The 16,013-nt window shown below is 35.1% G+C and overlaps 1 protein-coding gene across 8 annotated transcripts in view; it reads left to right on the plus strand.

Moving 5' to 3' along the window:
• Positions 1 to 16,013, plus strand: part of gro (TLE family member transcriptional corepressor groucho) — a 408,405-nt gene that overhangs the window by 175,730 nt on the left and 216,662 nt on the right. For all 8 annotated transcript variants that reach the window (XM_081734075.1, XM_081734080.1, XM_081734081.1 and 5 more), the window contains exon 2: positions 3,807 to 3,904. In XM_081734075.1, coding sequence (XP_081590201.1) covers positions 3,807 to 3,904 — 98 coding nt within the window. The remainder of the gene's footprint in view (positions 1 to 3,806; positions 3,905 to 16,013) is intronic.

Raw genomic sequence — 16,013 nt, forward strand, 5'->3', positions numbered from 1 at the left:
GTTACAAAGAAGAATAAAGTCTGAGATGGAACATATTCGTGCGATGTTGAATCCTATCCTTATTGAAACTTTCTTTTCGCTATCTATTGCAGTTTCTTTCACAATGCTCATCAATATTGAAACCGGAAATCGTAGATACCTATCACTTCTGGTGTGAATATAGGAATAAAGGTCGAGATAATATCAGGGGCGTCGATATGATTGATTCTAAGGGGCAACCAGTGGCGTCATTTCAGATTTTGCCAGGGGGAGGAAGTAAGATCTTCCATCAACATAAGAATTTTCCTAGTAGTACATGTATATCAAGATTCAAATTATTAAAAATGTGTATCTCACACTCAAGGGACATCTACCCTTCCCAAATGATGCCCCCCGTGGAGGAGGGTGGCAACTTGCAGACGCTCTATTTGAGAACTATTATTTTAAATATTACACTGCAGAAATTATTTTATAGCCCTTTACTTGAGTATACATAAGAGTTGAACATGGATTTATCACAAACAGAAGTTGCGAATGAAACAGCTAGGCTACAATAAAATGCGATGTATAACACAAATGTACAGTATTAAGAAAATTAATATGTGACGTGGCTGCATTTCGATTTTTCACGTTGTTAAAAATGTTCAGTTTACTTTGAACAGAAGTCGAAGATTTCTCTTTTCCTGTCCACACACAACCAGTTCCTTGCACAAATCCATTTACTCTGTGGATCTTTACTGGAGATTGATCTTTTGTCTGAGGGCACTTAGCAAGCCCAAGTTATGTAATAGTTTTTCACACATACAGTATTTGAGCGGTCCTGTCTTCACTTTCCTAAAAGTGCTAAAGAACCTTTCCACTTCCACGTTGTAAGAGCCAGGGACGTACGCATGAGATGTGTTCTGAGGATTGACCTCAAAATTCCGATTTTTCCGTGAGTTTAGTCTAATTTTAGGGGTGATTTTACAAATTTTAATATAATATAATTTTAGTACTGAATTTGTACTTTCCAAAAGCCTTGGACTTCTCCCGAAATAAACTTCTGCGTAGGTGCCTGGTAGAAGAGCTGAAAAATAAATAAAAAGAAAAAAATCGTTATGCTTGTACGGACAGCAGGAAACGAGGAAAATATTTTACTTCATTTCCCTATACGTTAATAATAATAATAATTTGGAGTGCCAAGGTCCCCTTGGCTGATACTTTTGGGACGTCAAATTCATATCAAAAAGCCATTTATAACTTAACTACAGATTTTGCTCTATGAACAAGATTGAAATTGGAAGTAGTACCGTACTGAAATTCTATAACTTCAGTTATAGTAGTGATACGAATGGTGATGGAATTCTCTTTTGGAACGCTGAATCGATTTAAAAAAAAAAAAAATCTTGTCAGTTTCCGTTTTTGCTTTGTGATGCGTTAATTTCTACCACTCTTAGAATAAATGGTTAAGGGAGGAGATGGAACTCATTCTTGGGATTCTTAATCGATTCCAAAATTCCGCTTCCACCTTTGACTGGTTTTGCTTTAATACATTTCGGCAGATAGGCGGACATAGGCGTTCTGTACGTCGTTGTAAGTTGAAATCCTAGAACGATTTGATTGGCATTAAAGTGGTGTCACCGATAAAAGGCAAGTGAAAGAGACTGAGTCCTGAACTTTTGGCTCGGTATAAAGACCTAGGTTGATTGTTTCGGAAAGGAAATGGTACGTTTGTATTACCTCAGGAGTTCATCATACGTAGAATTCAATGACAAATAACAATCGTAGTTACCTCGTTCATGTTACACATGTTTTAATAGTACAAAATAAAAATGTACAACCTCTAAGCAAAGCATGTGTTTCATTTAAATCTCCATGTGTGACAATTTCGCCAGCTAACTAAACCTTTGGCTTCATCAGACATATTGTGCTAATGATGCAAAGACTGTGTACTGTGCATTTAATGAACCCAAAAGTTTAGTTAGTTGGCGAAATTGTTACATATTGGTAGTTTAATAAAAGCATTGTGCTTGGTTCAGAGGCTGTGTTATTTCTATATAGCAAACGTAGAGTATAATTTTCTGCTATCGATCATCTGAACATATTTGTTGTTAATAATATTGTAAACACTATTAGGACAGTTCTTAAATGGTAGGATAAGAATAGTTATACAACATGTGAATCAATATAAAAATGGTTCATCTTACGGTTATATATTCCATCCATTGTACTAGAAGTTTTTCATGCAGAGATGGGAAATCCATTTTCAGTTCTGTTAAAAAAAAAAAGAAAGAAAAAAAAACACTTGTAGTACCATGTTCGTAATTCGGATTTTCTGATTCAATTCTTTTGTCAGTAACTTATGATCGAATCAATTAATGGGAGCATTGGTATTGAAATCAAAATTATTTATAATTTATGGAAAATACTAAAGCTGACCAATTCACGTTAAAAAAATGAAATATTGTAATATTTCTTTCAACGTGAATTGGTCAATATAATTTTATTTGCCTTCAATAAGGGACCTCGCCTTTTGAAAGTTCAGTAGCCATATTATATTCGGTTTGAACATAAGTTCCAGAACTGTGCTCTGGTATTCTATAACTGCTGACAAATTTTTCTTCTTTACCATATGAGATTAATGCTGTGATATTCTTTTCCAAGACATTGAAAGTTTGATGAAGATATATCTAGCCTATGCTCTTCTAAACATCGGTCATCCAAGGGACTGATTCCCATTGTTATGGATTCTTACTTGGAACAAACGGTGAACATCCTATCTCGTGGTCGTGTATTTGAATGTTAAGCCCGATTTCGTGGTGGACGTGAATACGTTGCTGATGACCCCAGAAGTGAAAGTCAGCGACTCATCTAAAAGATAATGTGGAGCATGTTCACGACTTTGCTGCAGTCAGACCATTGCATGATAGAGGATGTGCCGTGCATACCATTCAAATATGACCACGAGATACGGAATTCTCGCGGTAAACGTTCCTGATGATTTTCGTAAAGCGTGATTGTCACGTTACATGAATCTTATACCCGTCATAAAAAAAGAAAACCTTGCAACCTTACTATATTTCTCCACGTAAACATAATGTTGAAAGGGACATACAACATTTCTTTCCATCTTGCAAGGAGTTAAATCATGTGCAACTTTCTGGGTCATCTTGCTTGCTATCTGCTATCGCCCTCCCGCTGACATAAAGGAAAAACCAGTTTCGCGCTTCCGAAACAACGAATTTTTTTGGACAGGGAGGGGAAGTGCGCCAAAATACAAGTTTTTAATGAGGAAGATCATTATTTGTCCACTAGAGTGCAGTGTTGCATGGAAGGATATACCTTTCTTGCTTTCAGGAAGTTGCAACATGTAAACAGTAAATAGAAAGATCGGGTTGAAAGTTATTTTTTTTTATGACAGCTACAAGATTCATGTAAAATGGGAACGTAGCCTAAGTCTTTGTTCCTAATCTCCCTAACTTACATTAAACTTGAATGTTCGCTCTTTGTTCCATATAAAAATCCATAACTATAGGAACCAGTGTGTCTTTGATAGCCGGTGTTTAGGAGATCAGAGATGGAGATCACAGATGCTTTCTTCACCAAATCGTCAAGAATAATATAGCATTAATCACACATAATAAGCAATTTTATATCATTAGTAGTTATAGAGGACCAGCATCTGTCCTAGAATTTTGCCAAATCTTGTATATCGCAGAAAATTTTTAACAAAATAAGTAATTTCTTCTGTATAATTAGTTATAAAAGACTGAGGTATGCGTACCTTCTGTACTTACTTTTATTGGAAACTTTTTAAAAAGATCTAAATTTTTTTCTCTTTCTTATAGGGGCCTCCACCTCAACCGGGTCAGCTAAAATTCACAGTAGCTGAAACTTGTGATAGGATCAAGGAGGAATTTAACTTTCTCCAAGCTCAATATCACACGTAAGTATACGTTGTTCTTCGTTTACTAGTACTTGTTCGCTACTTGGGTGTATGCATTTTACAGTTCCATTTACTTGATGTGAATTGTTTTCACACTGAACTACTAATATGTTTGTCATTGAGGTAAGAATACAGTGTTATTGACCAGCTTTGTCTCCTGCGTGTATCATGAAATGCAAAATAAACGTGTTTTCATGTATACTCTTATTCATCCTGAAGGTGTAAAATTTTCTTTATTTTATTTTTTTTATTTTTTTTAATGGTTGTCTCACTCACATACGTAAAACTATTGAGTTGGTTTACATACTAACGAACTTACGTGTTCGCGTGTGTGTGCTTGATATTTGGAATCTTAAACCGAACATACTGTGTAGTACGTAGTGTATTTGCAGTCGCCATATCGGAATATTGAGACCACCCATTGACAAGCGTTTACTCTTCCTCACCTTTATAAAGATGCTGGAAAATGTTAATTCTTAACGCTATTCTTCTTAGCATAACCATTTTGCTGACAATGATGGATGATACGTATTGCAACATCCGTTATGTGAAATCAAAACTTCAGACTGTAATGTTTGCGTTATACTAATGAATTAATTGAAGAAAAGTAATGTGTCAAGAATTAATTGACGTTAATGTTGTAACAGGTACCACCCTAAAGTCTGTGTGATCATACTTTTGTTACACGTTGGGCAGAAACTTAACTAGTATTTCTTTAGAAGCTGAAGGAAGTGTTATTCCGGCGGAGAGTAATGCCAACTGACAAATCTGAAACATTAATGTCAGGCGTTCAACGTTTCTGTATTTTTTTAAAAGTATTTGAAATACTATATTAAAAATTATGTAAATACTTTGTAGAATGATCATACTAGTACTTGTTATTGCGTTAATAACAAACATTTGATGGTTTAGTACCAACGAACCCTGTCGTTTTATAGAGTAACGACGTAAAGAAGAATTTTAGGAATAAACAAAATGGATCGAAAGATTGCAATCTTAGCCAAGAATTGGTTTTTGGATCAGGGCCCACAGAATTTTTGAACGGCCCCTAAATCGAGTTCTCGTCTCTTTTTTCCTCGGAATAAGAACATACTGGCTACACTGTATGCAATTCTCCTTATAAGGTCTACAAGAAAATTTTTGATTGAAATATATTGGATCTTGGATCAGGGGCCACAAATTTGTGAACGACCCCTAAATCGAGTTTTCGTATTTTCTACGGAATAAGCTCATCACACTGAGTTCAGTGATAGTTTGGGTTTGGCTGCACTATATGCAGTTCTCCAGATATAAGGCCTACGAGAAAAATGTTGATTGAAATATATTTGATCTTTTGATCCAAAAAAGAAAGAAAGAAAGAGGGGATAGGAAACTTAACGATGGGACGATACTTAAAAGCGTCAGAGGGCTGAAGTTATCGCTGTTCGTTTTAAATGTACTGCTAAATCTGAAACGCCAATTATCCTATGCATTGCATGTCAATCTGACAGTGTAATGACACGCGAAAACACAACATGGAAATGCGAATTAAATACTGATAACAAAAATTGCATTTATAAGATTTGGAAATTCTCGGCCAGCTGAATAAGACGTTGGTAAGTAGGCCTAATCCACTTTTCTTTTTCTTTTAATAAATACTGTTTTAGCTCGAGTTGCTTACGAGTAGTATGCGTGTGTCACTCAACAATCTATTCGAACAGAATTGAAACAATTTATTAATGCAACGAACGAAATACATTTTAGCACCTTAAAAATAATTCTTGGTCTCGGGTTCGAGTTTCGATGGAAACACTAACCAGGCATTCATTCATGCAGACATCCTTGAAGATGAATGCAATGTTTGCATTCGAAACGTCGGATATCAATATCTTCAACTAGCTGGATAGCTCGAGAAGACTTAATAAAATAACGAGAAGTTGTAACAGGTTTTTTAGGCCAACCATCCTGAATGAGACTTCTTCTCGGTTTTCCTCATTCACACCAGGTAAATGCCGGGATAATACCTAATAAACAGGTGTCAGGCCTCTTCCTTCCGCGTTCACCGAATAGTGTTTTCTAGTAGCGTAGCGTGATATTCCGAAATGGGGATGCCAAAGTTAGTCACTTGTGCAATACAATACTACTAAAATCAGCATTACATAGCTATACCGATGGGAAATATAGGGTTGTAAAAAATTTAGGGGGGAGGCCCCCTAATTAGTGGCCTAGTGGGACATACAGAAGCAAATGCGTGGATTACGTCAGAAGCCAATAAGCAATTGTCTCAGCTTTTTCTTACCACTACCGTATGACAAGAAAACTCGGCCCCGCTGTTGTATGAACATTGTTTCCAGTATAGTTCCCTTTATTTCTTTCTCGTGGGCAGCTTCTTTCTCCGCATACCATACTTCAATCTTGTTGTTCTTTAAAAAGTCACCATTAGAAATTTGTCATCTTGAGTCCGAAACTCAGACCACCATTCGTGAATATGGGCCTGAGTGTATACGTGCATCATTTGAAGATGTAAATAGAAAACACTTAAATCAACTCTGGGGGCCTGTTTCTGAGTATGTATTTCGTTGTCAGATATCCAGATTCTGAAGGCGGGTGCGCAAATCTGTCTTCAACATTCGGGGAACGGGTAAGACCGTTCCCATTTTTTAAAGCGATGTTCAAAATATTTATGAAGTTGAAAGACAATGCTGTGGAGGATCAGAGTTGTCTTCAACATTTGGAGGAGGGCAGATTTGAGGGAGGAGGGCATATTTGAGGCACGGTAGATGAATCTGATTTCTGAGGTGAACCTGTTGTATATTATATACCAGGCGATGTAGATAAAATTGTGATACGTATCAAGTGTCGTGAACACATTCTGAAATCTGAATACATGCATATTTATAATTGATATGTTTCTATTTACGCATCCACAATGATCCACATTAAAATTTTAGGACATATGTTTTGTAATAATATAAATAATGACTTCCCCAAAACTATGAAAGAAAATAAACTATGTATGGCGCAACAATACTCTCATTTGAGCAAAATTATGATGATCACAATAGCATTATAGGAATCGTTACAGAAATTAAATAGTTGAAAATAGACTAACAATAATAAATGATAATGACATATTAAAAAACACGATTCTTTTTTTAAAAATTAAACAAGTCAAGGGAAACAATTTCATCCCACTTTCCTTTGTGGCATTCGGATACAAATCATCACAATTTCAAATCGGGTGGAGGAGACATGTCCCCCTCATCTCCTCGGGATATGTGCTAATGACTGAAGGGCCCAAGCAATCTTTGCGAGGGGCGAGAATGCTGGCTCTCTTGGTCTACCAGATCGGTGACCATGATTCTACACAATGCTTTATTTTTATGCTTGTGTGTGTGAGCTCCCTCAAAAAGTTTCTGGCCACGCCACTGGACATACTATGTATTTATGATGAAGATTAATAGTTTGCCTTTAATTACGGTTACAATTACGATGCATTTAATTACGATTAAAGCATAACTATTTTTATACTATTATTTACATAACCGACATGCTTCAAAGAGGCATTGAACTAGCCATTTCTGTTTTGTTCTCTTTCCTTGACGTTAGCGCTCGTATGTTCTGTACAGAAACTATAGCTTAGTTGAAAACAGATAGAGTTGGAAATACTTGAAGATATGCCAGCGTATATCTAAAGCAAGGGGTGAAGGGAGTTAAGAAAGCAAGTAGTTGCGCATGCGCACTCCACAAACAGCAGACGAAAACCCCGTTTCTTGCAGTAGGCTTGGATCAAGCAACCTTGGGCTTGGATGCCCAAGGAACATAGCATACGACAAGAGGAAAGATAGAAAATGTGCATCTGAGTGACGCGCATGCGTAGGTTTCCGCTTATCAAAGTAAGGCGAGAGAGCACATCCAGAAGATTGCAGTGGAAATAATTGTGATAATTACAAGCAAACAATTTATATACAATGAAATACGTATTTTTTCTTATTAATAGGGGATGCCGGCCATACCGGCGTTCCCTTACGCTACGCTGCTGGTGTTTTCACCGAGGGACATCATCCCTCATACGTTACGAGCTTAAGGCTATAGACGCTGGTAATGCCCAGAAATATGTATAAATAAATATTCATTCTCGATTTTGTCAAACACTACACATGAGAATTTATTTACCCTCAAGCATGTCATTTTGTTCAGCTCAACATGATCTGTCAATAGATATCTCATCTGTGGAGAATATTATAGTGAAAAGCTTAAAGTTCGAGTTAATTGTAATTTTCAGCTATATTTCGTCAACCATCCTGTGTGCTGTTGTATCTCGAGTGTCATAAGAAAATTTGATTAGTGTAGGGAGAATGGGGGAATGGCGGTCACCTAAGCAAAAATCGTTATAATCTAGCTTGTAAAGAACGAAAAGTTTCCGCGATAAGTCGATCCTATAGGTAATTCTGTCTAGTTTGTCTGTCTAAAAAGCACGTCAATGCCAGTTATCCGTGCTGGTTTACCTATGATATAATAATAATAATAATAATAAAAAATCAAACGGAAATCTTACCATCGTAAAAAGTGGAAAGAGGGGCTAAATAATATCGCATACCATCGGGAACAGTTCCTGGAACTACGAAAAGAAATTAAATCAGAAATTTCGAGAGCGTACAAGGCATTTATTTCACATTCTGAATTTACTGTAGAAAAAGACCCACGGCAGTTCTGGTATTTTATTAAAAGTAAAACCAAGCATCTTTCGTCAGATTCTCTAACATATAATGGTAACGAGTTAATACATAACAAAGAAATTTCTCAGGCATTCGCGCATTATTTTCAGTCGGTATATAGTAGTGTACCCGCTAAATACGACACAGATTATCTAATAACAAATAATTCGGAATGTAGTATATTAGACACCTTTCATATAAAGGAAATAGAATTAGAAGAAATTGAGCAGGCTATTAAAGCGCTGAAACCCAAAACATCTTGTAGTATAGATGACATTCCACCGTATGTGGTGAAGGGCTGTTTAGACATATTCAAGCATCCACTCCACATTATCTTTAATATGTCCATTAAAACCAATATATTTCCGAATAAATGGAAAGAAGGTCTCATTTGCCCTATTCCTAAATCTGGAAACAGGAATGAGATAGAGAACTTCAGACCCGTAGCCATCCTATCTCCCTTTGCAAAAGTTCTTGAAACCATATTATACAACAGAATTTTAAACCATGTAAAGCTTGTCATATCTGAACATCAACACGGATTTTTAAGGAATAAATCCACAACAATCAATCTAGCAATAATAACGGATTACATAGCAAGAGAGTTAGACAAAGGCGGTCAAGTGGACGTAATTTATACGGATTTCAGTAAGGCTTTCGACAAAGTTGACCATGACGTGCTACTACAGAAATTGGTATCTTTCAATTTTTCTAAACGAGCATTAAAGTACTTCGCTTCCTACTTGTGCAGTCGAGAGCAAGATGTTTCTTATATGTCAAGGGATATATTACCACGAAATTTACCACATTATCAGGTGTTCCTCAAGGATCCCATTTAGGTCCGCTATTATTTCTTCTTGTAATTAATGATATTTCAACCTATGTTAAAAACTCTCACTTTCTGTTGTTTGCCGATGATCTCAAATTATATTCTAAAATAAGCACAATAGATGACTGCACACAACTCGAGCAGGATTTACAGAGTGTTGGACAATGGTGTGCCAAAAACAAACTTTCATTGAATATCTCGAAATGCGAGTCTTTATCGTTCTCAAGGAAAGAAAATCCCATCAATCATCTGTATATAATTAATGGCATATCTTTGTGTAAACCAAATTCAGTTAAAGATTTAGGAGTAATTTTTGATTCAAAATTGACCTTCTCTCATCACATTGATGCAATCTCTAACGCTGCATTCAGAAACCTCGGTTTTATCTATAGAATGGGTAAAGAGTTTAGAAACGAATCAACATTCATTAAACTTTATAATTTGTACGTAAGGTCCCGATTAGAATGTGCGTGCGTTATTTGGACACCGAATGTAAATAAATACAAGCGATAGAAAACATACAATTTAAATTTCTAAAAATGCTTACGTACAAGAAAACAGCTTTCTATCCCAAACAGATTCCCTACGTGGACTTAGTAAGGAGTTTGAATTTCCTAACGTTGACGAATCGACGAAAGATGTTCGATTTACTATTTTTATATAAAGTATTAAATAATAAAATTGACTGTCCAGAGCTACTCACGAAAATATATCTGAGCGTTCCAACAGGCAGAACAAGACCAGAGAATACTGGTATATTTTTCTGTGAAAGGGCACGAACAAATATTCTCAGTAAATCTCCGCTGTGGAGAATGTGTGACTCCTACAATGAATTAAGTCATAAAACTGATGTATTAGATATATTCAGTATGTCAGAATATGTATTTAGAAACAAGATTACCGAGTACCTGACACTCGAAGTGCATTGATTAATTGTACGGGTAAAAGTATATATGTATATGTATGTATTATACGACACTATAATTAGGCATTAAGCCTGTTGTGTTGTTTTCTAAATAAATAAATAAATAGTTTATTGTGACTCATTGCCAAGCTAAAAACGAAAATATGAGCATACTCAATTGACCGTTATTTCCCACACGTTTGGGTAATGGCAGTCAGGGATTTCTCCATGCTTTACATATGAGAAAAAAACCAACACCATTAAGATTTCAAATTTATTCATTAACTTTAGAATAGTTGGGTATCTACAGGGACAGATAATAAACAGATTACTTATTCATTGAAGTTACATATATTTTTCGTTAACACCTTAATATATTTGAAATATAAATCTATTGGTATTGGCCAAAAATCATCATATGAACATCTACGTCTGGATCCAGTGGAAGTTCCTTGTTCAACTCCATGATCTCTGGCTTCTGAGTTAGATTATACTTGATGAGCTTTGTTTGGGGGTTGACTGTCAAGTCTTATTTATTATCGTTTATTTTAATGTCGGGGAGCCCCGGTCACTGACTGCCATTACCCCATTCGTTTGACCGGGGCAAACCAAAACGCATGTTTTGAGTAAAACACGATCAACACCAACATACAAACAAATGAATGCATTAATTTATAGATTGCTTTAGAACTATATAAGCATAGTGTCTACCTAAAAAGTCACTTAATAAAAATAGCAAATGGAATAATACTTAGTGTCGAATATTTTGTCTAATATTACATCAAGTGCAGCGAAAAAAAACATGCCTTCATTTAATACCTATCACTCCTACAATGGCGTCGCTCTCAAAATTACTTTATCTGACAGCTGCCAATAAGGCGCCATCATCTGCTTCTATTGACAAGTTTTTCATGCTATATCGAACTGACCGGGACTACCCCTCTCTCCCTTACTTTAGTGTCTGTTTCATGTTAATAAGCGGGCGCGACTATTGTACAGTCCGCAGAAAAAAAAAACTTGCAACATGAGCATGTAAGTTTATTGTGAAACGACGAAGTCTTTTGCTCCAAAATAAGTGTGCAGGGGAGGACGCCAAGGTTTGTTCTGGCGTAATTCGTGCCACTTAGACGTTATGTTGATTCCCTGGGCTGTTAGGCGTAGTTTCACAATAATCTTACATGCTCATGTTGCAGGTTTTTTTGCTGTGGACTGTACAGTCAGAGACAATATTAAGTATAGGTTGGAGCTATTATTTCTTATACCTCCAACCTATACTTAAATATTGTTTCTGACTGTACAAAATAGTTTTCAATTTACAAAACAGAAATATTTTCCCCAATAGCTGCACATTGAGGATTTACACTCTGCATTGTAATTTCATAAGTTCAGTGAGATCTATGTCTTACCTTTTGAACTTTTTCTTTTTTTAGATTATTTACTAATAATATTGTAGAATGTTGTATTACTAAGGAATGTTTTAGTGTATAAAAATTAATTCCAGAATTGTGCTTAAGAATATTCCAGTATTTTATGTTTCGTAGACCTGGCAATTGTATCTAAAATACCTGTAATTTTCCTTCAATTGTCGTAGTGTGGTGAAACAGTCTTCAGTGATATCCTATTGATATTTGTTTTCGTCAATGAATGTGAAAAAAAGGCTACGGCTCTGCTTGTATGACCTCGCTCTTCCGTTGCATGTCGTGAATAGCAGTCAGTGATCATACTTAAGTAATATTTATGAGAGTCTACAAGCGTATTATAAGCAATCGTGTAATCAATGCATTACATAGCAGTTCCGTGTAGGTCTTTTTCACTTGATCGATTTTGTCACTTTTGTCCATGTTTGATGGACAGTCATCACTTTGAATAATGGAAATATAGCTCACTTTTATGGTGACTTCATTGATGCTGATAGTAAACATTCCAAGGACATTTCTAAATTGATTGATACTGTACGCAATATATATCAATAAAGGAACAGTTCCGTACTACAAATTGAACTTATTATTTTTTCTTTAAGTTTAGTAGTTGAGTCGTGTGAAAACTTTTAGGAATCAAGTCTTAAAAGTTAGTCTGAAATCATGTCTATAAGCAGCGTGAGCTCCTTATGTCTGATTGAATAAGGGTATTCTGTTGCATAGTTCGGTTTGTATTGCATGGACCCTATCTCATTTAATATACTAAGGTATAGCCGTGAAGTTTAAAGAAGTTCCTAGAAGATTTATCGTCTTTAATCCCAAAGTGACCATAAGAATCGAAGATTTCTTACGCTGTACACATCCACAATAATGTTGTTGCAAGTGAGCTGTCTGACACACAGTTTTGGTTTGGTTTTAACAGCTTGTTCAGTGTATCTTGTAGTTGTCTCAGATCAGTTTTTTCGAATTTCCGAGTTGAACAAAAATGTTTCAACGAGTATTCCTCACTAATGTTACGGTTAGGTTAAGGATTCGGCTTATTTTCTTACTTATTTCAACACAGCAAACATTAGGCCATATTATAGCGTTGCGTATAAAACCTTGATTAGATTATAAATCAGAACAAAGATGATTTTAGATACTTTTACATGCAATATATATTTGTTTATAGTTACGTGGGTCTCAATTCATCGGATTACAGTTTTCAACCACACAGTAGGAAAGTGCTGTCTAATAAAGCACTAACAAACAAATAAATAAATCTGAATTGAGATATTGCTACAATACAATATCATTACTGGTCATGCTGACTTCATTGTGTATAATAAATATGTACATTATTTATGAAATTTGTGTCGCGTTAGTTGGTGTTCAAAGAACGTTCTTTCTGTCATACGTAAGTACGACCAATTTCATATGTAACATAGCCTTCGTTAAATCAAAGAAATAAATACAAGAACCTTGAAAAATTCTCAATGAAATTGAGCACTCAATAGTGTGCCCATCTACTTATATTGTCTTTTTTTTTTCTTCTGGCTTTTAATTTTCGTATTTTGTAATAGGTATAGCATAGCTTCGTAGATGAAAGTTTGTTTATACGTTCTACTTATTGCATCCAAGCCTTAGACTTTTGATGTACACTATAAGTTAAATGAAATTTGATGCTTTTTAGTTTTAACGTTCTGTGCTTATGCTCTTTAGGCTAAAGAAGACGAATGATTAGCGAAAATGAATGATTTTGACTTGAACCCGGAACCACATGCACCAAAGGCACACACTGTACCCACTAGGCCAGCGGGGAAAGCACACTGCTGGTTAAAATCATGCTTAAATTGTTAAATTTAACAAATTTATTATTATTGAGTTTGTCCACAAACCACCTCAAACTCAATTCAGTTATTTAAATAATTATACACAAATACCTCGCAGGTAGCAACGTTTATGAGCGTAACACATTGAGAAATTTGCAAGGCATTCTGATTGTGCCCCTTGTCTTTCTACAACCAACAGTACAAATCTCTTAAGAAAGGTTGTATAACATTAAAATTGACGTTCATATTGACATCAAACAAAAAGAAAAAAAATGCGATATCAAATTTTATTTGCAGAAATATGTAATGTATTTTAAGTACTAACGAAATAGCTAAATAAGTGACAATAGAATAATTGTTTTAAATGTCAGGGATTACATTAAGGAAATAATTTACACACATGTACATACTCCTACAGAGGAAAAAGTGGTACATATGGGCAGAGTGAAGGGGACAAGAGGGGTGTGTGTAGATTCACAGAAATGCGTGTTAGCATCAAGTAGAGCGAGACAGTAAGAAAATGTATGAAATCAAACAATATGTTGTTGATGGCTGTGAGAACAAGTCATAACTTTGTTAGACAAGAAGTGAAGCAATTCTTTGTTCTTTAGAACAGAGCGTTACAAACGCCACATATGAGAAAGATACAATCTAAGTGTGTAAAAATGAAAGAACAAGGATGGTATCTTCCTTTCCTTTTGTCCATACAAAGATCTCTCGTACAATTCTTTCCTTATTCGTAGCAAACATATTTTTTCTTCATTAGCAATATAAATTGAGCTTGTTTATTACACAACATTTAGAGTGAGTTTTGATAAAACGGGACAAAATCTGTTACTATTAAATACAAATTATATTTTTGTGATGTATTTTGTACGATTTCAGTTAGTCGATACTAGCTTGTTAAACATGAGAAAGCACTTTGCAAGTAACGTTCAAAGTATTTTAAGGTACACTCATGTCCAAAATTATTGTCGGATGTCTATAAAAATGTTGTTGTAGGAATATTATTTGATAACAAATTCGCCCGGTATTTCTTATAATGTTAGTATATGTATAATCGGCAAAGACATGTATGTGGAAAATTTCATGCCAAAAGAGCAGTAAAAAGAACAATAAAATGTAAATAAAACTTACTATCCATTTAGCAACATTTTGTTTTACTCATTCTAATTTTCATATTTATAATTATTTTCCTATGAAATTTACCACAAATATATATTTCCCGATTATACACATAGTATCAGTATTAAAAGTACCCTGCAAAATCATCATCAAATTATATTCTTACAAGAAAACAGTTACAGATATGCGACAATCATTTTGGACATGAGTGTACTTTGAGGGAAAGGGAGAGAAAATATTTACATGTGTTAGACATCTTTCATTTATTTTTCGTGTGATCTGCTCAAGGAATTTTGACTTTGCATGTTTCTTGAATCGTATTAGTAGATCCAAACTAAACAGTTCAACAGAGGAGAATCAGTAAGGTGACTGGTTTGGTAAGTTATTCAAAATGAAAGTTTTACCCCCCCCCCCCTCAAATAAATAATTTATACATATATATGTCGAATCCATGATATCGTTTCCCAATCCGCGTTCAGTATTAGTAGAGACATGTTGCAGATTCATTCTTTTCATACCAGTAGCATAAGGGTGCATTCATTGCATAAACATCAGTGCATTTGTATCATGTACTGTATTATTCTCAAAGGCTACTATGAACAAATGAAATAGTGTTTAGTTACTAATGAAAAGTTGAAGGATTTATAATCAGAAGAAGAATACATAAACATACTAACACTTTGTATATTATTTGAGAGAGGCAAGTACGAATGTTGTAATTGTCTGTGATGGAACAGATCACAATGCTCATGATCCGTGACCTTGTGTCTCTGGGGCAGATCGTGTCTAGAAAACGAGACCCAGACTCGGGTGACTTGTTGACCCAGGTAACTCATGCCATTATACCACATAAAAAGTGCGAGTACTTATTTTGCTTGAAATTGAATCCAATAAGAACTGGAGTAACAAAGTACATTAAGATACAATACCAATGTCATTTAGTCCATTTTATCATTGTTTTCTTATTGAAGACTTAATAGACATAATTTTTTAATCTCATCCTCCATTCTTTCAAGCTATAATAAGATGATAATATCGCTATCAATGTTTTTTCTTTCTTATCTTCACAATTGAACAATTTTCTGTATTATCACTGTTACAACAATTCTTAAATTTTCACATAAAACAATTGATCAGTATTATTATCTAAAGAAGTTACTAGTGACGTAATGCTGGAATTTCTGGTAGGTACACGAACGGCCGTTTTCAAAATATCGTGTACACCCATCCCGTATGTACGCGTTGTTTCGTAAATTTGAAATTAAATCTAGTGAAATGAAATCTTTTGTTTTATGTCCCACAATTATGCCGGCTAGACTAAAGGA

Source organism: Thermobia domestica, chromosome 12 (assembly GCF_964235325.1).
Source record: "Thermobia domestica chromosome 12, izTheDome1.hap1.1, whole genome shotgun sequence".
NCBI lineage: Eukaryota > Metazoa > Arthropoda > Insecta > Zygentoma > Lepismatidae > Thermobia > Thermobia domestica.